The sequence below is a fragment of the Lolium perenne genome, chromosome 2 (assembly GCF_019359855.2).
Source record: "Lolium perenne isolate Kyuss_39 chromosome 2, Kyuss_2.0, whole genome shotgun sequence".
Taxonomy (NCBI): domain Eukaryota; kingdom Viridiplantae; phylum Streptophyta; class Magnoliopsida; order Poales; family Poaceae; genus Lolium; species Lolium perenne.
In genome coordinates, this window is record NC_067245.2 from 209374832 (window position 1) to 209399968 (window position 25137).

A 25137-nucleotide genomic window follows, 5' to 3' on the forward strand; every position below is an offset into this window, starting at 1 on the left:
AATTTTGAGAGCCCTAGCGAAGCACGGGCATTCAACTAGTTATGATAAGGTTCTAGATTTGCAAAAACTAGACGGAGCTCCCCTTAGACGTGTAATTAGTTAGAATATGCATTTGAATACAAATACACACATCCTAGAGATACAACTCCCCCTAGATTCCACAAACCATGCACGTATGCAACAATGATATTTGACAAGATCATATAGCATATGCACACTATGGAGGCAACATATGGTAATACAAGAAGTTTTGGGTGAAAGTGTCATACCTTTGCCTTGAGAAAACCCAAAAAATCCAATAACAATGCCTCCATAGAAATGGTGTAGGTCTGTGCCGGCAATGGCGACGCCTCAGGGCGCCGTTCCCCTTCTTGGAGGCATCATCGTGGAGCTCCTATCTCTCCTGCCTTCGAGGATTCGTGCTCTCCGGGTGAAAACCCAAGTTCTTGCCTCGGCCGGAGCGGGCGACGGCGGCGGTCTTGTCGCTTCCCTTCTTGGAGGCGTCGTCTTTGGAGGGCATGAACTTCACTCTGCGAGGGTTGTTTGTTTGCCGGGATGCGTTGTCTTACCGTCTGCGTTAGAGGATTCCGAGGCGGCGGCCTCGGGTAGGTGGTTGTGAGCCGGGGCGGCAGCAGCTGAAGGCGGTGCGGCAACATCTCTATGGTGCAGGGATGCGGCTTGTCACGGCTTGGGTGGCGACCCTGGACGTGTGGGCGGTAGGGTAGTCGGCTCAGTCGGCCGCGTCCTAGAGGGAACGGTCGGACGTTATGTCGGGGCGGCGGTCCCGGATGAGTTGGTGTGATGCCCGTGGTCTGCGGCCTTTTGCCATGTGCAGCTTGGGTTGCGGGTGGACGGTTCGTGCGGCGTTGCAGCTCGAGAGCGAGCGGTGGTACGTTGGGGCGGCAGCCCCGGAAGGTGGTGTTCTTGGTGGACGTGCATGGCGCGACGAAGCAGCGGTATGTCGGAGCGGCGGCTCCGAATGTTCGTCACCTTCGAGGGTGCTTCACCCTGGGTTGCTTGGGCGATAAGGTGACTCTCGACGGTGGACTTGGGCGCCAACAACTATGGTGCTGAGCATGGTTTGGTTGCTGCAAGACCGTGTTAGTCGGCTCCGTCCCGGCGTGTCCGAATGTCTTCAGTTTGGACTCCTCTTGTTGTGAAGTCGAAGCTGCCTTTGGGTGGTGTACGATGACCTTCGAGGGGCGGTTCGACGGTGAAGGTCCTTTTCGGCGCAGGTCTTGTGCATCTCCTCTCTGCGGCTCGTCGTCAGAATCGGAGCTACCGACCTTTTCTTGGAGAGCCATCTGTTTGGCATAGGCCAACTCGAGCTTCGCGTTTGTGTACTTATGTGGGTAGCCAGGATGGCTCGGTGTGCCTTCGCAGTGTCGTGTGGGTGGGTGTGGAGGCTTGGACATGTCTTTGTAGGTTTTTGCCCGGCTTTCTCCTAAAAATCGGGCACCTTCTACTTAATTAATGAATGAGGTAAAGCTTTTGCCTCCGTTTCAAAAAAAATTGACAGCCAAATTAAGCACGGGTTCACGGCCAATCGGCAGTGCCCGTACACACCATGGATTCAGCAATGTTGGTCACAAAAATTCAGGAGCTGTCACAAGCCTACATCTCATCGCTCCAAGAATCATCGGCGGGGTTGGCCTGCCGACGCGCACCATTGGCGGTAAGGCTTTCCAGAGCTCATCCCGGATCTTCAAGAACAAAGCTAGGACAGAGGCTCTTCTTCTCGACGTGATCGTCGAGGAAGCAGATAGGTGGAAATTAGTGGGGTTTTTGTGACGAGTCTCTTTGCTTTCTTTGGCCTTGGCCTCGTGTGTTGTAATATGGAGCTTGTATTTAGGTTTTCCTCTATCTATTAAAAAACGTGCACCCATGATCGGGTGGTATTCGGTCGCGCGCACCTATGCTTTTATTCCGACGGTTTGGTTCTCGAGGGAGCGCGTGAAGCTCGGTTATGTGTTGACATCAAGAGACTTTTGGTCTATGGCGAAGTCAGAAGCAGAGAATATCGTGAAGGCGGGATTGGGGGATTAGCTAAAGAAGGTTCAAGTCTTCACGATGTTGAGAAGCTTTCTTGGTGTTCCGGGATTCGCAACAGTGGTATGAAAGTGTGGGCGACAACACAGGTGAAACCTAAGGTCTGACCTTAACTGGTTGTGGCTAACAAAGACCTTGTTGGAGGCATTGTTTTGAGAGCGGGAACTATCTTCAGGGTGAAAACCTAAGATTTCTTTGATCGGGCGACGATGGTGCTGGTGCACCTGTTCCCTTCTTGGAGGCGTCGCTTTTGGGGAGTCTGTATTTCAGGTGTTGTCTTGGTGGTGGATGTACTGCTGTTGCTAGGCCTGTGATACTGTGGCGGGACTTTTATTTCTTAGTTTTATTTTCTCTTTTTTGGTTGTGTGCATCCGTACTGCCATTAGGGTGGTGCGTTGTTGCAGAGGCTAGATGTAATTGGTATCTTTTGATATTAATATATTTCTTTTATCGAAAAAAGCGTGCTTTCTCACGCGTTCATGAAAAAAACGAGCTCGTCCCGGATCGTGAAGTCGGCGTCGTCCTAGGAAAACAGAAGGGAGATCCGTTGGCTTGTCAGACTCCTAGGAATTTTTTTTTGCGAAAGAATCCTAGGAATAAATACGGCACGAATTGAAACAGAAGTGAGTTGTTCGAAATCATGAAAGAGGCAATCAACTACTCCAGGTCATCAATCCGTGGCAGCACACATCTCAACCTGTGGCAGCACTCATCTCAACCGCCCATCCTCATGTGCATCAGGCTCCCTCCCAACATGTAGTTTATATTTACCTCCAACCTCCATGTACCTATTTATATGAGCCCAGTGTCACAATGCTGCGTGAATCGGCTGCGCGTAACTTGTGACTTAGACTTGATGATGTTGTGCATCTCGCTTGAACTTGATGAGCTTCATGCTTTAATCAAGATGAAGTGCTTCACTTGATCATTATTGCTTGGTGAAGACTCACATTTTAGTTATCCATACACCACTATAGGATAGCTTCATCAAAGCATGTCTTACAATATCCATAATCACCAAATGATCTTCTTGAGACTCATCGTAAACTTGTGTTTCTCAACCTTGACGACGACCACCACTTCATGTTATTCTCTCATGGGCTATATAAAATATTACTTTTGATGCATACCGATGAAAAGATATCTAACCCATGCAGACAACACAAAGACATATGTAATGAGTTAGTTCATAAAGCATAACAACTGTCAAAGCTTACCATACCACGAAATGTCATGATCCCATGTGGTACATTCTTTATTATTTATATGTTAATCAACTTGAAACCATTCTTTACTCTTTGTACTAGTCGTCTTGTATCTTCTCATGGCACATAAAAAAATTCTCCATTTGATTTGTGTGCCTGATACGTCCAAAAATATTTGAAAAATGGTTTAGGAGACGCGGCTAGAGATACTCTTATGCATGCTACATTACAAAATTTGCTGGCTCGGCATACCAGTACACTTGAATTTAAAGAAGGGTGCGTCTTTTACCAAAGCGTTGAATCACCGGCCTCTACCCCGAACGCAAAATCATGGCAGTGAAAACTAACGAAGAAAAGAGAAATATGCAGCCTACCCCGATGTGCCTCATCGGGTAGGGTTCTGATATATATATATGAACAAAAGTACGGTTTACAATACGTATACAGATTCGTATACGGATACAACTCTAACACCCTCCCTCAATCTCAACTAGGGAAAGATTGAGATTGCGCTTACAATGCTCATACAAAGGTAACGGGAGAGGCTTAGTAAAAATATCAGCAACTTGATCTTTCGATGAGATGAACCGAATCTGCAGTTGCTTCCGAGACACACGCTCACGGACAAAATGAAAGTCAACTTCAATGTGCTTTGTCCTTGCATGAAAGACTGGATTAGATGACAAATAAGTAGCACCAATATTGTCACACCAGAGTATCGGAGGCTGAATTTGAGCAACACCAAGCTCCTTCAGTAATGACTGTACCCAAATTAGCTCAGCTGTAGCATTACCAAGAGCCTTGTATTCGGACTCTGTACTAGACCGAGAGACAAGAGATGGGCTTATGAGCACTCCAGCGATCAAATTACCGCCATAGAAGATAGCATACCCTCCCGTTGATCGCCTGTCATCCATATTGCCAGCCCAATCTGCATCTGAAAAGGCTGAAAGCAGTGTAGAGGAGGATGACCGAAACAACAGGCCAGTATCAACTGCGTAACGAACATAGCGAAGAATACGCTTAACAGCCGACCAATGTGATGTACGAGGCTCATGAAGATACTGACACACCTTGTTCACCACAAAAGATAAATCAGGTCGTGTCATAGTCGAGTGCATCGAAGGCCACCAACAAGGCTGCGGTGCGAGTAGCCTCCTCGGAGAGAGCAAATCACCATCGATCTTGCAAAGACGATCGAGAAGATGCCATGGGTGTGGTCACGGAGCGCACTTCAACATGCCGGCCACGAGCAAGAAGCTCAAGCGCGTACTTACGCTGTCGAAGGAGAAGACTGCCGAGAGGAAGGTGAGGACACCTCAATCCCCAAAAAATAATGTAGAACTCCCGGATCCTTGACAGAGAACTCGAGCGAAGTCGACCGATCAACTTAGGAATAGCAGCTGTAGAACTGAGAACGATAATATCATCAACATAAATCAACAGATAGACTGTAATACCAGAACGCTGAAGAACAAACAACGACGTATCAGTCACAGAAGGAGAGAATCCCAATGACCCAAGCACAGAGCTGAGACGTGCATGCCATGCACGAGGAGCTTGCTTCAGTCCATATAGTGACCTAATGAGCTTGCAGTAGTGATCGGGCTTATCAGGGTCAACAAAACCAGGTGGCTGACGCATATATACCACTTCATCCAAATAACCACTGAGAAAGGTGTTCTGAATATCAAGCTGACGAAGGTGCCATCTGTGAGAGAGAGCCATGGCTAGCAATAGGCGAATAGTAGCTGGCTTGACCACAGGACTGAAAGTCTCATCATAGTCTAGACCATAACGCTGCTTGTACCCCTTTGCAACAAGACGCGCCTTGTACCTCTCAATAGAACCATCTGCATGAAGCTTCACCTTGAACACCCATCGAGAGTCAATTAAATTCACACCAAAACAGGAGGAACCAAGCGCCAAGTCTGATTTGCCAGAAGAGCAGAAAATTCCGTCTCCATAGCATCACGCCAGTGTGAGGTGCGAAGCGCCTCTTTGTAATCACGAGGTTCAAGAGTGTGCTTCAGTGCCGCATGAGCTGTAAGTACACAAGTCCAGGCAACTGTGCCATCAGTGCGCTTTTTAGGCTGATGTATACCGTGTCGCCGACGTGTCATAGGTCCAGCGGGCGGGGCAGGAGGCGGTGATGTGACCACTGGCGTTGCTGTATCTGTGGAGCAAGTAGAATCTGCATTGGAGCAAAGTGGAGCTGACACGGAAATAATTGAGGAAGAATCGGCCGGCCGACCAGGCGCTGCGGACGAAGGATCCATGTCAGGTGCAGATTCCGTGACCACTCCTGCTGGTGCTGTATCTGTGGAGCCATGCAGTGGGCCAGTGAATGGAGCAGACACATGCATGTGCTGCTCGTCATGCGATAGCAGCTGCTCCTGGGCATGCAGCGAGCCAGCATGCAGCAAGCCATGCTGCTCACGTGGAGCTGGGCGGGAGACCGAGCTGGAGCTGGGCGTGGGCGCGGAGCTGAAGCTGGGCGTGGGCGCGGAGCCCGAGGCGGGGCAACAGCCAGACGTGATATCTCCCGGCTCGGCTTGCACAGAGCCCAAGGCAGAGCCTAGCTCAGTGGCAGGAGCTGTGCATGGCTGCACGCAGCCAGGGGCACTCCCATGCAGACCATGATCGACGTAAGCGTCCGATGGAGTAAAAACGTCGAGCCGACTCCCGCGTCCGATACCTGCACCATGGTCAGAAAGCAAAGGCAAGGCATGTGCAACATCCATAAAGCGGTCAGCTGAAAGTAAAGAAGACTCCGACACAGGGGGTAGATCCTGAGAGTTGGGCATGTTGGCAAAGGGAAAAACGTTCTCGTCAAAAATAACGTCCCTGGATATGTAGACACGATTAGACGGAACATGAAGACATTTGTATCCCTTATGAAGAGAGCTATAGCCCAGAAACACACACTTCTTCGAACGAAAATCAAGTTTATGATTGTTATATGGTCGAAGGTGTGGCCAACAAGCACACCCAAACACCTTAAAAAAGGTATAGTCAGGTGTTTCGTTAAGAAGTCTCTGAAGAGGTGTTTTCATCGCAATGGTGCGACTAGGAAGCCTGTTAATGAGGAAACAAGCTGTAGAGAAAGCATCATTCCAATAACATAAGGGAACCGATGCATGTGCCAGTAAAGTAAGACCGGTTTCAACAATGTGACGATGCTTACGCTCAACGGTGCCATTTTGTTGATGTGTGTGAGGACAAGACACACGATGTGAGACACCCAGATTATGAAAGAAGGGATGAAGTTTCTCATACTCCCCACCCCAATCAGTTTGGACATGAATAATTTTGCGATTCAAGAGACGTTCAACATGTTTTTGAAACTGGAGAAACACATCATAGACATCAGATTTATGTTTGAGTAAATAGAGCCAAGTGAAACGACTATAAGCATCAACAAAACTCACATAAAAACGATGTCCGCTAACAGAGGTTTGAGCAGGACCCCAAACATCAGAATAAATAATCTCTAATGGAAACTGTGTTACACGAGTAGACAAGGAAAAGGGCAACTGATGGCTCTTCCCTTGCTGACAAGCATCACAAACAGACTCAATTTTATTGGACTCATGTGTAGATGGTAACTCATGACTACGAAGAACATGCTGAACGACTTGTAACGCTGGATGTCCTAGACGATGATGCCACATATCACGCGACACCTTGACACTGGAAAGGGCTTGCTTGATGACAGGTGCTTTAATCTCATAGAGACCTCCACTGCAACGACCTCTAAGGATGGGTGCTCTCGTGTCCAGGTCCTTTACAAAAAGATCATGAGGATGAAGTTCAATGAACACATTATTATCATGGGAAAGTTTACTCATGGATAACAAATTTCGAGTGGCTTTAGGAACATGAAGGACATTATTTAGAGCGAGAGACCTAGAAGACGGAGTGGATAAAATAGCTTGACCAACATTATGAATGTGCATACCTGTGCCATTAGCTGTATGGACCTGATCAGTGCCGTGGTAGGGCTCGCGCGAAGTGAGCTTGTCAAGCTCGCTAGTAATGTGGTGAGTGGCACCGGAGTCCGCATACCACGCCGGGTCTACGGACTGTGAAGCACCCTGAGAGCCATGAGAGGCAGACATCGCCATAGCAAGTTGCTTCTCTGTAACGCTCCCATCATTGCCAAGGCCAAGAAAATCACGGTTGAACCTCTTGTAACACCGAGATGCCACATGGCGCGGAGTATCACACAGCTGACAGACAACAGGAGTACGCCCACCATTCTGCTTGGGCGTGGCTGTAGGTGCGGTCTTGGCGGATGGTGTTGGGGGACGGGGTCCACCACGGCCGGCCCCATAGGCTGCAGGAGGTGCAGCAATATGTGCAGCAGGAAAATGCGAGGAGCTACTCGAGCGACGCTGAGCCAGTTTGCGTTGTTCTGTAGCCTGAAGTTGCGAGAACAAGTCACGAATTTGTATAGGAGTGGTACGATTCGTAACCACTTGATACAGGGCATCATACTCCTCATCAAGTCCAGCAAGTATGTATGAGACAAACTCCGCATCACGCAAGGGCTCGCCAATGCTGGTGAGGGAATCTGAGAGGGCCTTCATCTGATGGAAATAAGTATTGACGGTCTTGTTCCCTTTCTTCAGTTCAGCCATCTCCTGTCGAATAGCAGAGGACCGAGCAATGGAGGTGGAGGCAAAAGCTCCACTAAGGGTCTCCCAAGCCTCGCGAGAGGTACCCGAGAACATGATCATGCCTAGGACGCCTTCAGTCATCGAGGAGACGAACCCAGAGAGAATAGCCTGGTCCTGCTGAGTCCAATGTTGATGAGCCGGGTTAGGTGCATGATGCATGGCACCGGCATGAGAAACATCAACATGAGGACTAGGACACGGAAGAGAGCCATCAACATATCCCATGAGCATGTGGCTGCGAAGAAGAGGACCGACTTGTGCACGCCAGAACAAATAATTTTCGCTCGTCAGTCTGATGGTGATGGACGAGGCAATGGTGACCACCGGTGGCAGACCGTGTGCTGGGAACGGCTGGTGATGCATCGGCGGCACTGGCATGGATGGTGCAGCAGGGCCCGGTGGCGGTGGTGGAGTAGAGCCATAGGGCAGAGCTAGCGCCGTTGTTGGCGCCGGTGAGCCAAACCCTAGCGAGGGTGATGCCACGGGCGGGGGCGCATAGCTGCCCGGCGCCATGGGCGGAAGCGCATAGCCACCTGGCGCATAGCTACCTGGCGCCATCATTGCATACCCAGGGTAGCCAGGGTAGTACCCAGGGTAGCCAGGGAAGTTCACCCCGTGTCCCTGCCCGGATCCGTGACCAAGAGAGGCGGCGAGGAGTGCAGCGTTGGTGTAGATCGAAGGCGGGATCACCGGCAGCGGTGCTGTCGCGTTGGTGATGGTGGACTCTGCAGTAGACGGGGCGCCGGCCATGGCAGCACCTGGAGACGCAGCCGGAAGCTGCGGGGCGCTGTCGGCACCTGAAGACGCAGCCGGAAGCTGCAGGGCGCCGGCGGAATTCACCGGCGAAGCCGGAAACAGCGAGGCCGCGCTCACGATCGGAGCAGGCGGAGGGGCCGTGCTCCCGATCGGGGAAACACCCGGCGGCGTAACAGAAACCGTCGCGGGCGTGGACTCAGATGAAGGCGAGGCCATCGCGGCCTGTGGAGATCGACGGCGGCGCGGAGAACGCCGGCGGCAGCAGCGGAAGACTTGGACGAGCGCTCGACCTAGGTCAGGAACGGAGGCTCTGTTACCATGAAAACTAACGAAGAAAAGAGAAATATGCAGCCTACCCCGATGTGCCTCATCGGGTAGGGTTCTGATATATATATATGAACAAAAGTACGGTTTACAATACGTATACAGATTCGTATACGGATACAACTCTAACAGGCAGATGGAATAACCTTTGACGATGGCACGTTGTGTAAACCCAAACTCCTTTTCCTTGGATATGCAGATGCTGCTAAAAAAAAAACAGATGATGCTCCCTCGATCGGGCAACGCTGCGGGCACGGCGCGTCTATATAAATAAACGTCGCTCCATCCTCGCCTCGCATCACATGTAGATGCATGTGAAGGCCACAGTCGGCCTGTTCTTGCCGCTAACGATCTACAACTGAGCACCTCACCGGCTTCATTGGAGCAAGTAGGCAAGTAGCGCGTGTGCGCGTAAAACGGCTGGGGCTTGGGCTATCAATCTCCGGCCATGGCGACAACAACGGTGGACAGGGAGAGAGCTGGAGACCGGACGAAGAGGAAGCTGGGTGGCTTCCGGACCATGCCGTTCATACTAGGTGAGCACCATGCAGCTTGCTTCCATGAGCATTTCGCATCTCTAGATTGATTCTGAATAATCTGGGGAAAGCAGAGTTCATTCTCGGACCAGGATGGTGGTTGTCGACAGTCTTTGACATTTTTCCATTTCCAAAGCCGTGTGTTCGCATCGAGCGAAGATTACGAGCTACTCGCGGCTTTGCAGTTTATTTATTCTTTTTGTCCGTATGCCTCGATATCGTCGGAGACATGAAAAAATTGCCTTGCAGTTGCGGTTGCCCAGTAACTTTTGTTTCTTTCAAAAAGAAAAAAAATGCTCTGTTGGCAACTAGAGGGAGCATCTTGCAGCATTTTTCTCACACAATCCCACTGGCCTGTCGTCACTAGCTCTCACGGTAGAACAAAACTGAACGAAGAAGCGGCTGTGTTAGGCTGGAGATTTCTTATCAGTTATCACTCACTCACTTGTATGTATGTCGACCGTGGTGCGAGGTCTGCGACAGGTTCGCGACGGCGGGCTTCAGCGCGAACATGATCACGTACCTGACGCAGGAGCTGCACCTGCCGCTGGTAGACGCCTCCAACACGCTCACCAACTTCAACGGCACGTCCAGCCTCACGCCCATCCTCGGCGCGCTCGCCGCCGACTCCTTCGCTGGCCGCTTCTGGATCATCATCGCCGGCTCCGTCTTCTACCAGCTCGGCATGCTAGGCCTCGTCGCCTCCGCCCTCGTCTCTTCCCTCCGCCCTGGTCCCTGCTCTCCTCCCGCCACTCCGTGCCGCCGCGCCAGCGGGCTGCAGCTCGCCGTGCTCTACCTCTCCCTGCTCTGCACCTCCCTTGGCTCCGGCGGTATCCGGCCGTGCGTCGTGGTCTTCGGCGCCGACCAGTTCGACCAGCACAAGGAGCAGCATGGTGAAGCCGAGACAGAGGCGGTGGCGGGGCGGAAGCGGCAGTACTTCAACGTCTACTTCTTCACCATGGGGTTCGCGGTGCTGCTAGCGCTGACGGTGGTGGTGTACATACAGGAGAACGTAGGGTGGGGGTGGGGGTTCGGGATCCCGGCCATCGCCATGTTCGTGTCGATCCTGGTGTTCGTGGTTGGATACCCGTTATACGTCCGGCTCAGGCCCGGGGGCAGCCCGTTCACGCGGGTGGCGCAGGTAGTGGCCGCCGCTTACAAGAAGCGGGCCGCTCCGCTGCCGGAGGACCCCGGCATGCTGTACCAGGACAAAGAGCTCGACGCGCTCATCTCCACCAACGGCAGCCTCCTGCACACAAACCAGCTCACGTAAGTGCCGATTTTGTCCTCACATTTCCGTCTCGTAACTAAAGCCGTAGCAGAGCGTGCACGTACGTACTAGTATGTGGCGTGGCGTGCACGAATGGCGTCGGCGACGTGCTTTTGGTGGTGGTTACCTTATCTGACAGATGCATATATGTCGCCGTGTGAATTGTGCTCAGGTTCTTGGACCGGGCGGCGATCGTGACGCCGGCGGACACCGCGGGGTCGGGCAGGCTGGACCTATGGCGTCTGTCCACGGTGCACCGCGTGGAGGAGCTCAAGTCCCTGGTCGGCATGCTGCCCATTTGGTCGGCCGGCATCCTGCTCGTCACCGCGGGCTCGCACAACAACAGCTTCGCCATCATGCAAGCGCGCACCATGGACCGCCACGTCACGCAGCATTTCCAGATCCCGCCGGCGACTACGTCGATCTTCAACACCGTCGCAATGCTCCTCACCCTGGTCCTCTACGATCGCGCCTTCGTGCCTCTGGCGCGTCGCTTCACGGGCCTTCCGTCTGGGATCACCTATTTCCAGCGCATGGCCGCCGGCCTCGCCATCTCCATCCTCGGTGTCGCCTCGGCGGCGCTCGTGGAGGCCAAGCGGCGCGGCTCCGCCGCCGAGCGCGGGCTCCTGGACACGCCGGCAACCGTGGTGCCGATGAGCGTGTTCTGGCTGGTGCCGCAATACGCCATCCACGGCGTCGCCGAGGGGTTCTCGTCGGTTGCGCACATGGAGTTCCTGTACGACCAGGCGCCGGAGAGCATGCGCAGCACCGCCGCAGCGCTCTTCTGGCTCTCCACCTCCCTCGGCAGCTACATGGGAACGGTGCTCGTCACGGCGGTGCATAGGGCCACGCGGAGCAGCGGCGAGTGGCTCCAAGACAATATCAACAGGGGCAGGCTGGACGCCTACTACTGGCTCGTCACCTGCCTCATGCTGCTCAACCTTGGCTACTACCTCATTTGCTTGCGTTTCTACACCATGAAGCCACTGGAGCTCGCCGAGGACGGTGGCCACGAAAAGGAGTTCGAGCTGTCCTATGTCCACAAAAATGGCGGCGGCGGCGCTGTATAAGATTAAGATCAAGCATATATATAGTGGGTGGGTATAGTAATTACGCCAAATGTTTTTAGTGACTAATTAATTAGCTGCAGATGCGTGCACAGCTGTTGCAATATCCAAATGTTCTTGGAGCTAGCTAGCATAGTAAAGCATCCCGTGACAAGATCCAATTGTGAAGATCATATCGTTGGTCATGTCGCGGAAAAGGAAGATATCGTGCAGCAGAAAGCAGCCCTGATTGCCACGCCTGCATCATCTTTGCTCCAAAAGAGTCGGCTGTTTCATAATAAGTTAAATTTCTTTTCAGAGATCACTGAGTGACAGATCACCTTTTTAGGATAGAAGATCTGAATATAGATCAGGAGGACCCGCTGCTAGTCTTCTTGTTCAGGTCGCATGTAATTTGCACGCACCTGCGTGCGTCAAGTTATTAAACCGCTAAGAGCTAAACAAATGCAGAACCCAATGATCCGAATGGTTGGATATGCTGATTACGAACATTGTACCGTCGATAGTTTTCTTCACGGAACCTGATTACATCCCAATTAGTACTCACCGGCTATAGTTCTAATTCCAAAGAACTTTTTTTGCCTGCATCGAAATTTGATTTAAGTAATGTGCTATCCACGATGTGACTAATGTCTATTTGGTCTATTTGGTTTGTCATCCAATTAGCGTCAACCTTGTATCCTTCCACTAGTGTGGCCAATGTCTTTGGTAATTGGCTTCATGGTATAGATTAAAGGTTTAAGTTGCTTCTTAGGGTGGGGGCGCTAGCAGTTGTCTGGGCGCTTTGGCTGAGTAGAAATGACAAAAAAAATTAATGACATAAATTCCTCTTTGTTGCAGGTCATCTACAGATGTACAGTGATTCTTCGTTCATGGTTACCTCTTCAACGCATGGAGAACCGAGACCTATTTACGGAGGTCTGTACACGGTTGAGGGCTACGGCGAGGGATACTTTTTTCCTACATGGGTGGCAGCATAGTCTACGGATTGAAGCCCCACCCACACCTTAGGCGTTATATGATTCATCGTTCCGATATGTTTTTCGCCTAGATATTTTTTAGTTTGGCATCTTTTTTGGACTTGGCTGTGTGCATCCTGGTTATGAAGAGGCTGGATGTAATTGCTTTCCCAAAAAGTAATAAAGCATCCTTTATCGAAAAATACACGATGTGACTTTTTTAGGAACTTTTGTTTAATTTGTTTCTTTTGACTCAATGATACGTCTCCGACGTATCGATAATTTCTTATGTTCCATGCCACATTATTGATGATATCTACATGTTTTATGCATACTTTATGTCATATTTATGCATTTTCCGGCACTAACCTATTAACGAGATGCCGAAGAGCCAGTTGCTGTTTTCTGCTGTTTTTGGTTTCAGAAATCCTAGTAAGGAAATATTCTCGGAATTGGACGAAATCAACGCCCAGGGGCCTATTTTCACACGAAGCTTCCAGAAGACCGAAGGGAAGACGAAGTGGGGCCACGGGGCGCCGCCACACTAGGGCGGCGCGGCCCAAGGGGGGCCCGCGTGGCCCTAGCGTGTGGGGCCCCCGTGTGGCCCCCTGACCTGCCCTTCCGCCTACATATAGTTTTCGTCGCGAAACCCCCAGTACCGAGAGCCACGATACGGAAAACCTTCCAGAGACGCCGCCGCCGCCAATCCCATCTCGGGGGATTCAGGAGATCGCCTCCGGCACCCTGCCGGAGAGGGGAATCATCTCCCGGAGGACTCTACACCGCCATGGTCGCCTCCGGAGTGATGAGTGAGTAGTTCACCCCTGGACTATGGGTCCATAGCAGTAGCTAGATGGTTGTCTTCTCCTCATTATGCTTCATTGTCGGGTCTTGTGAGCTGCCTAACATGATCAAGATCATCTATCTGTAATGCTATATGTTGTGTTTGTTGGGATCCGATGGATAGAGAATACTATATTATGTTGATTATCAATCTATTATCTATGTGTTGTTTATGATCTTGCATGCTCTTCGTTACTAGTAGAGGCTTTGGCCAAGTTGATACTTGTAACTCCAAGAGGGAGTATTTATGCTCGATAGTGGGTTCATGTCTCTATTAAATCTGGGGGAGTGACAGAAACCCCTAAGGTTGTGGATGTGTTGTTGCCACTAGGGATAAAACATTGATGCTATGTCCGAGGATGTAGTTATTGATTACATTACGCACCATACTTAATGCAATTGTCTGTTGTTTTCAACTTAATACTAGAAGGGGTTCGGATGATAACCTGAAGGTGGACTTTTTAGGCATAGATGCATGCTGGATAGCGGTCTATGTACTTTGTCGTAATGCCCAATTAAATCTCACAATACTCATCATATCATGTATGTGCATTGTCATGTCCTCTCTATTTGTCAATTGCCCAACTGTAATTTGTTCACCCAACATGCTATTTATCTTATGGGAGAGACACCTCTAGTGAACTGTGGACCCCGGTCCATTCTTTTACATCGAATACAATCTCTTGCCAATACTTGTTCTACTGTTTTCTGCAAACAATCATCATCCACACTATACATCTAATCCTTTGTTACAGCAAGCCGGTGAGATTGACAACCTCACTGTTTCGTTGGGGCAAAGTACTTTGGTTGTGTTGTGCAGGTTCCACGTTGGCGCCGGAATCCCTGGTGTTGCGCCGCACTACATCTCGCCGCCATCAACCTTCAACGTGCTTCTTGACTCCTACTGGTTCGATAAACCTTGGTTTCTAACTGAGGGAAACTTACTGCTGTACGCATCACACCTTCCACTTGGGGTTCCCAACGGTCGCGTGCTGTACGCGTGTCAAGCTAAATTTCTGGCACCGTTGCCGGGGAGATCAAGACACGCTGCAAGGGGAGTCTCCACATCCCAATCTCTTGACTTTGTTTTTGTCTTGCTTTATTTTATTTGCTTTCTTTGTTCGCTGCATTATATCAAAACACAAAAAAATTAGTTGCTAGCTTTACTTTATTTGCTATCTTGTTTGCCATATTAAAAACATAAAAAAATTAGTTACTTGCATTTGCTTTACTTATTTTAACATGTTTCCTTTTAATTTCACTGTAAAAGATATACCTGTGGGACAAGGGTCTATAATTGGAAGAGATAATATAGAAGAATTTTTCACCCACGTTAGTATGCATGAAGATCTTAAAGATATACCCCTTGCAAAAGTTGTCCCTACTTATGAAGATGCCTCTGTTTGTTTGGTACGCATGATGGAAGCTAGATTTATTAGTCTCAACCCCATGATACAACACATGTTTCTTACACTTTCTGATATGGAGAGGGGAGAGAAGAGAGATTTTGTTCTGAAAGTCCTAGTACGAGAATTTGAGGATATAGCCAAAGAAGCTAGAAAAGTTTTTAGTAAGCATGATAGGCTTGGTATGATCACCGATTTTAAAAGAACACTTGAAAAGATAGATATGGATAGAATTAAGTACACTAATAATGTTAATGATGGTGGGGAGATTAAAGCACCAATACCTTGTAAGCTCCTAGCTATGCATGAAGCTCTAGATAATAATTATGCTTGGCTTGTTACTGAAAATTTGTTTGATGAGAGTAGCAAGCCCAAGACTAATGAAAAGGGAGCCGCTGAAACTTATGTATCCAAAATACAATGCATGGTTGAGAAAACTCCACACCCCGCTGTAGATGCACCATCTTTTGATAATACTTGATACACACTTTCTGCGCCTAGCTGAAAGGCGTTAAAGAAAAAGCGCTTATGGGAGACAACCCATGTTTTTACTACAGTACTTTTATTTTATATTTGAGTCTTGGAAGTTGTTACTACTGTAGCAACCTCTCCTTATCTTAGTTTTGTGCATTGTTGTACCAAGTAAAGTCGTTGATAGTAAGATTCATACTAGATTTGGATTACTGCGCAGAAACAGATTTCTTTGCTGTCACGAATCTGGGCCTAATTCTCTGTAGGTAACTCAGAAAATTATGCCAATTTACGTGAGCGATCCTCATATATGTACGCAATTTTCATTCAATTTGAGAATTTTCATTTGAGCAAGTCTGGTGCCTCAATAAAATTCGTCTTTACGAACTGTTCTATTTTGACAGATTCTGCCTTTTATTTCGCATTGCCTGTTTTGCTATGCTTGATGGATTTTTCGATTCCATTAACTTTCAGTAGCTTTGTGCAATGTCCAGAAGTGTTAAGAATGATTATGTCACCTCTGAACATGTAAATTTTGACTGTGCACTAACCCTCTAATGAATTGTTTTGAGTTTGGTGTGGAGGAAGTTTTCAAGGATCAAGAGAGGGAGATGATACAATATGATCAAGGAGAGTGAAAGCTCTAAGCTTGGGGATGCCCCGGTGGTTCACCCCTGCATATATCAAGAAGACTCAAGCGTCTAAGCTTGGGGATGCCCAAGGCATCCCCTTCTTCATCGACAACATTATCAGGTTCCTCTAGTGAAACTATATTTTTATTCCATCACATCTTATGCACTTTGCTTGGAGCGTCGGTTTGTTTTTTGTTTTGTTTGAATAAAATGGATCCTAGCATTCATTGTGTGGGAGAGAGACACGCTCCGCTGTTGCATATGGAAAAATATTTCCTTAGGCTTTACTCATAATATTCATGGCGAAAGTTTCTTCTTCGTTAAATTGTTATATGGTTGGAAACGGAAAATGATACATGTAGTAATTGCTATAATGTCTTGGATAATGTGATACTTGGCAATTGTTGTGCTCATGTTTAAGCTCTTGCGTCATATACTTTGCACCTATTAATGAAGAAATACATAGAGCTTGCTAAAATTTGGTTTGCATAATCGGTCTCTCTAAGGTCTAGATAATTTCTAGTATTGAGTTTGAACAACAAGGAAGACGGTGTGGAGTCTTATAATGTTTACAATATGTCTTTTATGTGAGTTTTGCTGCACCGCTTCATCCTTGTGTTTGTTTCAAATAAACCTTGCTAGCCTAAACCTTGTATCGAGAGGGAATACTTCTCATGCATCCAAAATCCTTGAGCCAACCACTATGCCATTTGTGTCCACCATACCTACCTACTACATGGTATTTCTCCGCCATTCCAAAGTAAATTGCTTGAGTGCTACCTTTAAAAAATTTCTATCCTCTACCTTTACAATATATAGCTCATGGGACAAATAGCCTAAAAACTATTGTGGTATTGAATATGTACTTATGCACTTTATCTCTTATTAAGTTGCTTGTTGTGCGATAACCATGTTCCTGGGGACGCCATCAACTACTCTTTGTTGAATATCATGTGAGTTGCTATGCATGTTCGTCTTGTCTGAAGTAAGGGAGATTTACCGCTAGAATGGTTAGAGCATGCATAATGTTAGAGAAGAACATTGGGCCGCTAACTAAAGCCATGATCCATGGTGGAAGTTTCAGTTTTGGACAAATATCCTCAATCTCATATGAGAAAATAATTGTTGAATGCTTATGCATAAAAGAGGAGTCCATTATCTGTTGTCTATGTTGTCCCGGTATGGATGTCTAAGTTGAGAATAATCAATAGCGAGAAATCCGATGCGAGCTTTCTCCTTAGACCTTTGTACAGGCGGCATAGAGGTACCCCTTTGTGACACTTGGTTAAAACATATGTATTGCGGTGATAATCCAGGTAATCCGAGCTAATTAGGACAAGGTGTGGGCACTATTAGTATACTATGCATGAGGCTTGCAACTTGTAGGATATAATTTACATAACACATATGCTTTATTACTACCGTTGACAAAATTGTTTCTTGTTTTCAAAATCAAAGCTCTAGCACAAATATAGCAATCGATGCTTCCCTCTGCGAAACTTAATCTTCCTTTGTGTTGCTTCAATGCATTTACTTTGAATTATTGCTTTATGAGTTAACTCTTATGCAAGACTTATTGATGCTTGTCTTGAAGTACTATTCATGAAAAGTCTTTGCTATATGATTCATTTGTTTACTCATGTCATTTACATTGTTTGGATCGCTGCATTCATTACATATGCTTACAATAGTATGATCAAGGTTATGATGGCATGTCACTCCAGAAATTATCTTTGTTATCGTTTACCTGCTCGGGACTAGCAGAAACTAAGCTTGGGGATGCTGATACGTCTCCGACGTATCGATAATTTCGTATGTTTCATGCCACATTATTGATGATATCTACATGTTTTATGCATACTTTATGGCATATTTATGCATTTTCCGGCACTAACCTATTAACGAGATGCCGAAGAGCCAGTTGTTGTTTTCTGCTGTTTTTGGTTTCAGAAATCCTAGTAAGGAAATATTCTCGGAATTGGACGAAATCAACGCCCAGGGGCCTATTTTCACACGAAGCTTCCAGAAGACCGAAGGGAAGACGAAGTGGGGCCACGGGGCGCCGCCACACTAGGGCGGCGCGGCCCAAGTGGGGCCCGCGCGGTCCTAGCGTGTGGGGCCCTGATGACCCACAAGTATAGGGGATCGCAACAGTCTTCGAGGGAAGTAAAACCCAATTTATTGATTCGACACAAGGGGAGACAAAGAACACTTGGAAGCCTTAACAGCGGAGTTGTCAATTCAGCTGCACCTGGAAACAGACTTGCTCGCAAGAGTTTATCAGTAGTAACAGTTTTATAGCGATGGCGATAGTGAAATAACAGCAGCAGAGTAACAAAGACAGCAGTAGTGATTTTAGTAAACAGCAGGATTAAAATACTGTAGGCACGGGGATGGATGACGGGCGTTGCATGGATGAGAGAAACTCATGTAACAATCATAGCAGGGCATTTGCAGATAATAATAAAACGGTGTCCAAGTACAAAGCAATCAATAGGCATGTGTTCCATATATAGTCGTGCGTGCTCGCAATGAGAAACTTGCACAACATCTTTTGTCCTACCAGCCGGTGGCAGCCGGGCCTCAAGGGAAACTACTGGATATTAAGGTACTCCTTTTAATAGAGTACCGGAGCAAAGCATTAACACTCCGTGAACACATGTGATCCTCACATCGCTACCATCCCCTCCGGTTGTCCCAATTCTTGTCACTTCGGGGCCATTGGTTCCAGACAGCGACATGTGTATACAACTTATAGGTAAGACCATAAACAATGAATATCTTGATGAAACAATAACATGTTCAGATCTGAGATCATGGCACTCGGGCCCTAGTGACAAGCATTAAGCATAACAAGTTGCAACAATATCATCAAAGTACCAATTACGGACACTAGGCACTATGCCCTAACAATCTTATGCTATTACATGACCAATCTCATCCAATCCCTACCATCCCCTTCGGCCTACAGCGGGGGAATTACTCACACATGGATGGGGGAAACATGGCTGGTTGATGTAGAGGCGTTGGCGGTGATGGCGGCGATGATCTCCTCCAATTCCCCGTCCCGGCGGAGTGCCAGAACGGAGACTTCGGCTCCCGCGACGGAGTTTCGCGATGTGGCGGCGTTACGGAGGGTTTGGCGACTTCGACTTCTCCCCGTGCGTTTTTAGGTCGAGGCCTATAAATAGTCCGAAGGAGGGCGTCGGAGGCCGGCCGAGGGGGCCACACCACAGGGCCGCGCGGGCCCCCCTGGGCCGCGCCGCCCTATGGTGTGGGGCCCTCGGGCCTCCACCTGATTTGTCCTTCTGGCTCCGTCAGTATTCTGGGAAAATAGGGCCTTCTGCATAAATTCCGAGGATTTTCCTGAAAGTTGGATTTCTGCACAAAAACGAGACACCAGAGCAGTTCTGCTGAAAACAGCGTTAGTCCGTGTTAGTTGCATCCAAAATACACAAATTAGAGGCAAAACAATAGCAAAAGTGTTCGGGAAAGTAGATACGTTTTGGACGTATCAACTCCCCCCAAGCTTAGCTTATTGCTTGTCCTCAAGCAATTCAGTTAACAACTGAGCGATAAAAGAACTTTCACGAACACATTTGCTCATATGATGTATATATTCTCATGCTATGGCTAATACTTAAGCAGTTCATAATGAGATACATGCAAATAAGATCATCTAACAGCTATGACAATCATGGAGCGGTACCAACAATTAATAATAAGCATCATGAATCATGTATATAAGCAGGATTGCAATGTTCATAAGAGAGTATGATAAAGTGGTATCTCGCTTGCCTGTATTTGATTGGCAAAACATAAATGCCCGGGCACCTCTGGAGTTCATAGAAAGACTAGAAGTAGTGATTGTCAAAGATAAAAGCATCAAAGTTATACCACAATTAATCATATTTTGAGACAAGCATATTATACTAAGAATGACAGTTATGCTCTCAAGATAGTGCTCAAATAAATAATGGAGACACAACATAAAAGTAAAATATTGACCCTTCGCAGAGGGAAGCAGGGATTAACATGCGCTAGAGCTTTTCATTTTTATAAAGACAGGAGTAAAATTATTTTGAGAGGTGTTTGTTGTTGTCAACGAATGGTAATGGGTACACCAACTACCTCGCCAACCGGACTTTCAAGAGCGGCTCCCATGAATTATTGCTTATTTATTTGGCACTCCTTCCAACCTTTCTTGCACAAACCATGGCTAACCGAATCCTCGGGTGCCTGCCAACAATCTCGTACCATGAAGGAGTGCCTTTTTATTTTATTTTTATTATGATGATGACACTCCCCCCAACCTTTGCTTACACAAGCCATGGCTAACCGAATCCTTCGGGTGCCGTCCAACAATCACAAACCATGGAGGAGTGTCTATTTAAGTTAATTAATTCGGGACTGGGAATCCCATTGCCAGCTCTTTTTGCAAAATTATTGGATAAGCGGATGTGCCACTAGTCCATATGAGAGTCCGTCAAAAGTAAATGACAAGGTTGAAAGCTAAACACCACATACTTCCTCATGAGCTATGAAACATAAACACAAATTGAGAAGCATTTTGAAGGTTTTAAAGGTAGCGCATGAGAATTTACTTGGAATGGTTTGAAATGCCATGCATAGGTATTTATGGTGGACACTTTTGGAACAACTTGGTTTTCAGGTGTTTGGAAGTACGAGCAGCGTTCCCGCTCAGTACAAGTGAAGGCTAGCAATAGACTAGGGAGCGACAAATCAAGAGAGCAGTAACTGTCATAATCATGCTTGCGGCAAAATAAATTAACGGAGGCATAAAAGTGATACAAGAACTCTGAAGCAATATAGATCATCGAGGCTTAATTGACTTTTTGTTCAGTCATATGCATGCGTGAGCATGTGCCAAGTCGATATAAATGAATTATTCAGAGGAGGATACCACAATGCCATACTTACTTATGAATAAAACAATGCAAGCAAACATCCATGACATGCTACTCATATTAATAGATTGGAGCTAAACATGAGAGATCATAAACTACTAGACTTTCTCAAATAACATATACCTCACATGAACCAACTAAGCATGCTCACATGGATGAGTATATGTACAAAAATGAAAACAAATAGAGTTCATACCAGCCTCTCACCGCAATCAGATTGTCGTAGATCGTCATTATTGCCTTTTCACTTGTGCAGCTTGGATAATATGAAATGAAAACCACGCTCCAGCCACCAAAGACCATTGAACTCATAAAGAACTTTACAAACCAAAGAAGAACAGCAAATATTTTTGGTGTTTTCGAATTAGAAACAAGAACAAAAGGAAACAAACAAACAAAGCAAAATCTTTTTGGGTTTTCTTATAGCAAACTAGCAATAGCAAATAAAGTAAAACAAATGCAAGAAACTAAAGCAAACAAATGGTGAAGAGAAACAACAGAAATATTTTTGGTCTTTTTGTGTTTTGGGAAGGAAACAAAGCAAAAACAAGAAATAGCAAACTAAAAGAAACACATAACAACAGGATGACAGAAATCTGCCAAAACCTGACAGCAGTACAGAAATCGATTTTTACAAAAATCTTAATTTGCTCAGATCGAAAAGTGTTCAACTAATGAAAGTTAGATAACAACCTGGGGAACCTGCACAAAAATTGGCAGCTCAAAATGACGCTCTGGCTATTTTTGAGAATTTTTACGGTAACATTCTAGAATCTGTTTTCAGGCAGCACTTCCCCAAATATCATCTTCCTCTCATTAGAAAACCACTCAAACGAACAAAACAAGTATGTACAAGTATCCAGCAACCATAATATGCAAAGAATGAGTGATGCCGGTATACCTCCCCCCAAGCTTAGGCTTTTGGCCTAAGTGGAGTTCAACCCCAACGAGGGTCGTTGTTCCTCTCCGGTGGGTAGTCCATGGAGTAGTCATAGTAAAGTTCCTGTGCAGAAGAAAAGCGTGGAGGCTCCGCATATCCACCATGTTGATGCGAGGAACTTGCTGCATCGGATGATGAGTCGAGGTGCTCCTCGACCTCCGTGTCGTCTCTTGCATGATGGCCTCCTCCCTCTATGTGTGCATCCAGTGCACCTTCTGTGACCGACCAATCTTCCCATTGTCCCCTAAGAAACTCCTTCCATCGCAAATCATCTTGAAGAGGTCCAAGAGTTCTTGCGGCGATCCCCTTATCTTCTCACATGACCCCCATTGCGGTACTCTAATTGCTGCACAAAAAACACTAAATGGCAAGTTGACAGCTTTATTGTAAATTTTATACTGGACCGTGGGGTTAGATCGCGACCAATTGAACTTGAAGTCCTGCACAAAAGACATGGTTAATTTTACATATTGTCTTGGCTCTCCTTCAACAAAGTCACTCAGCCCCTGCACGAGAAATTAGACTTTGAACATCTTCAAGTATTCCCGCGCTTCTCATAAAATCCGCGCACGGGTAGTAAGAGGGGTATACTCCCTCTTCACGATTGACTCTCATAACTTGTTGGACTTCCAATTCTTGCTGGTTCAAGTGATATCTACTCCACTCCATTTTCAAGGAGCAAATGTGCCAAATTTCAGCAGGAAATCTGGGCTGAGCAAAGAGATCGAGAAATCTGGAGCTCTGGAGCAAAAACGCGAGAGAGAGGAACCTGGTACGAGTTTTTTCGGGAGAGAGAAGGTGCTGGGAGAAAGAGATGACAAAGTGGGGCAAAGGGGGGCCCACACCACATGGTGGCGCGGCCACCTCCTTGGCCGCACCGGCCTGTGGTTTGGCGCCCTCTGGTGCCCCACAGGTCATCCTCTGGTGCTCCCAGGTGCCTCGTCGAAAAATAGGACCAACGGTATAATTTTTGCGAATTTTTGAAAACTTTGAAAAACGCACATTTCTGGATATTTAGTTTATTATTACTAGCCAGGAAAATTTTTGAAATCTTCAAATAACTAAGGAACTTTGCAAACTAAAAATGCTACAGCAACTAGAGCAAATGGAGGAAGAAAGAGATGTTGTTTACCTCCTCTATGCATATAAAAGGTATTCGTTAACAAGGTTGATCAAGTCTTGTCACCAAATAAATTTTACATAGCATAAGAATAAATAAACCTCAAATCAATCATGTTACCTTGAATTGTATTGATATGGATCCAATCACGAGAGTTTGATATTCTTCTTTAGGCTCATATATAGGACAATCAATAGTTCCCACTTTGATAGTTCTCACATTAGAAATAGTATTAACTCCACACGCTTTCTCAATCCTCTTGGGAAAATAAACGGTATGCTCCCTATCATCAACATTGAAAGTGACCTTTCCTTTGTTGCAATCAATAACAGCCCCTGCGGTGTTAAGAAAAGGTCTCCCAAGAATAATAGACATATTATCATCTTCAGGCATTTCCAACACAACAAAATCAGTTAATATCAAGCAGTTAGTAGTAACTTGAACAGGAACATTCTCACATATACCAACAGGAATAGCAGTAGATTTATCAGCCATTTGCAAAGATATATCAGTAGGTATCAACTTATCTAAGTAAAGTCTCTTATAAAGAGAAAAAGGCATAACACTAACACCGGCTCCCAAATCACATAGAGCAGTTTTAACATAATTATTCTTAATAGAACAAGGAATAGTAGGTATACCTGGGTCGCCCAACTTCTTTGGAACTTTGCCATTGAAAGAGTAATTAGCAAGCATAGTGGAAATTTCCTCATTGGGGATTTTCCTTTTGTTAGTAACAATATCTTTCATATACTTTGAATAAGGAGGCAATTTAATAGCATCAGTCAAAGGGATTTGCAAGAATAAAGGTTTCATCCAATCGCAAAATTTATTATAGTATTCTTCTTCCTTTGATTTTAGTTTCTTAGCAGGAAAAGGCATTTGCTTTTGCACCCAAGCTTCTCTTTCATTACCATGTTTCTCAGCAATAAAGTCTTCTTTAGTGTACTTTTTATTTTTAGCATGCTTTTCAGGTTCTTCTTCAACCTCTTCTTTATCAGGAGTATCATTCTTATCATTATCTTTATCATTATCATGTTCATTACCACTTTCAGTTTCAGCATCAGAAATAGAAATACTATTAGGATCATTAGCAGGTTCAGAGGATTCTACAACATTTTTATGTTTCTTCTTCTTTTTCTTCCTAGAATGAGCACTAGGTTCAATGTGTTGAGAATCTTGTTCAATTCTTTTGGGATGCCCTTCAGGATATAGAGGATCCTGGGTAGAGACACCACCTTTAGTTGTTACTTCATAAGCATGTTTCTCTTTAGAATTATTCCCTAACAAGTCATTTTGCACTTTAGTGAGTTGATCAATTTGAGTTTGAATCATATGGAAATGTTTAACAAGCATCTTAACATCATTGGAGGTTCTCTCCACAATATCATGCAATTCACTAATAGCTCGAGAATTTTCCATTAAATGATTCTCTACTCTCATATTAAAATTTTCTTGCTTAACAGTATAATTATCAAACTCATCTAAGCATTGTGCAGGAGGTTTCGAATACGGAATATCTTCCCTAGTAAAGCGTTGAAGGGAGTTTACCTCAATCATGGATGAAGGGGGAATTATCTCACATATATCTTCTATAGGAGGTAGATTCTTCACATCTTCAGATTTAATTCCTTTCTCCTTGAGAGACTTCTTGGCTTCCCTCATATCTTCATCATTCAATTTAATTAGACCCCTCTTCTTCAATATTGGCGTTGGAGTTGGTTCAGGCGTAGTCCAATCATCATGATTCCGGCTTATTTTAGCCAATAATTCTTCAGCATCGTCTGGAGTTCTTTTTCTGAAAACACAACCAGCACAACTATCCAGGTATGCCCTAGACTCAATGGTTAGTCCACTATAAAATATATCAAGTAAATCATGCTTTTCCAAATCATGATCAGGCCGAGCTCTAATAAGAGAGCAAAATCTCGCCCAAGCCTCAGGCAATT

At 46.3% G+C, this 25137-nt stretch overlaps 2 protein-coding genes across 2 annotated transcripts; one reads left to right on the plus strand and one right to left on the minus strand.

The window, feature by feature from the left end:
- Positions 1 to 3721: 3721 nt before the first annotated feature.
- LOC127329110 (uncharacterized) lies at positions 3722 to 8908 on the minus strand. Its single transcript, XM_071825576.1, has 5 exons — positions 7216 to 8908; positions 5359 to 5952; positions 5195 to 5298; positions 4715 to 5123; positions 3722 to 4248 (listed from the first exon to the last, which is right to left on the minus strand). Exons 1-5 carry the CDS (start codon positions 8906 to 8908, stop codon positions 3722 to 3724), a joined length of 3327 nt encoding a protein of 1108 aa, XP_071681677.1.
- Positions 8909 to 10026: 1118 nt separating this feature from the next.
- On the plus strand, positions 10027 to 11949 carry LOC127330415 (protein NRT1/ PTR FAMILY 3.1-like). Its single transcript, XM_051356635.2, has 2 exons — positions 10027 to 10821; positions 10995 to 11949. The coding sequence occupies exons 1-2, from the start codon at positions 10064 to 10066 to the stop codon at positions 11890 to 11892; spliced, it is 1656 nt and encodes a 551-aa protein (XP_051212595.1). The 5' UTR covers positions 10027 to 10063; the 3' UTR covers positions 11893 to 11949.
- The last annotated feature ends 13188 nt before the right edge of the window (positions 11950 to 25137 follow it).

Excerpts from the sequence above, each read along its gene's own strand:
- LOC127329110 (XM_071825576.1), bottom strand. The coding sequence starts at position 8,908 with ATGGCCTCGCCTTCATCTGAGTCCACGCCCGCGACGGTTTCTGTTACG. Across the intron at positions 5,953-7,215 it reads CCATACAGCTAATGGCACAG|GTATCGGACGCGGGAGTCGG; the intron begins GTATGCACATTC and ends ACCATGGTGCAG. Across the intron at positions 4,249-4,714 it reads GTTTGTTCTTCAGCGTTCTG|TTGATACTGGCCTGTTGTTT; the intron begins GTATTACAGTCT and ends TTCGTTACGCAG.
- LOC127330415 (XM_051356635.2), top strand. The coding sequence starts at position 10,064 with ATGATCACGTACCTGACGCAGGAGCTGCACCTGCCGCTGGTAGACGCC. Across the intron at positions 10,822-10,994 it reads CTGCACACAAACCAGCTCAC|GTTCTTGGACCGGGCGGCGA; the intron begins GTAAGTGCCGAT and ends AATTGTGCTCAG.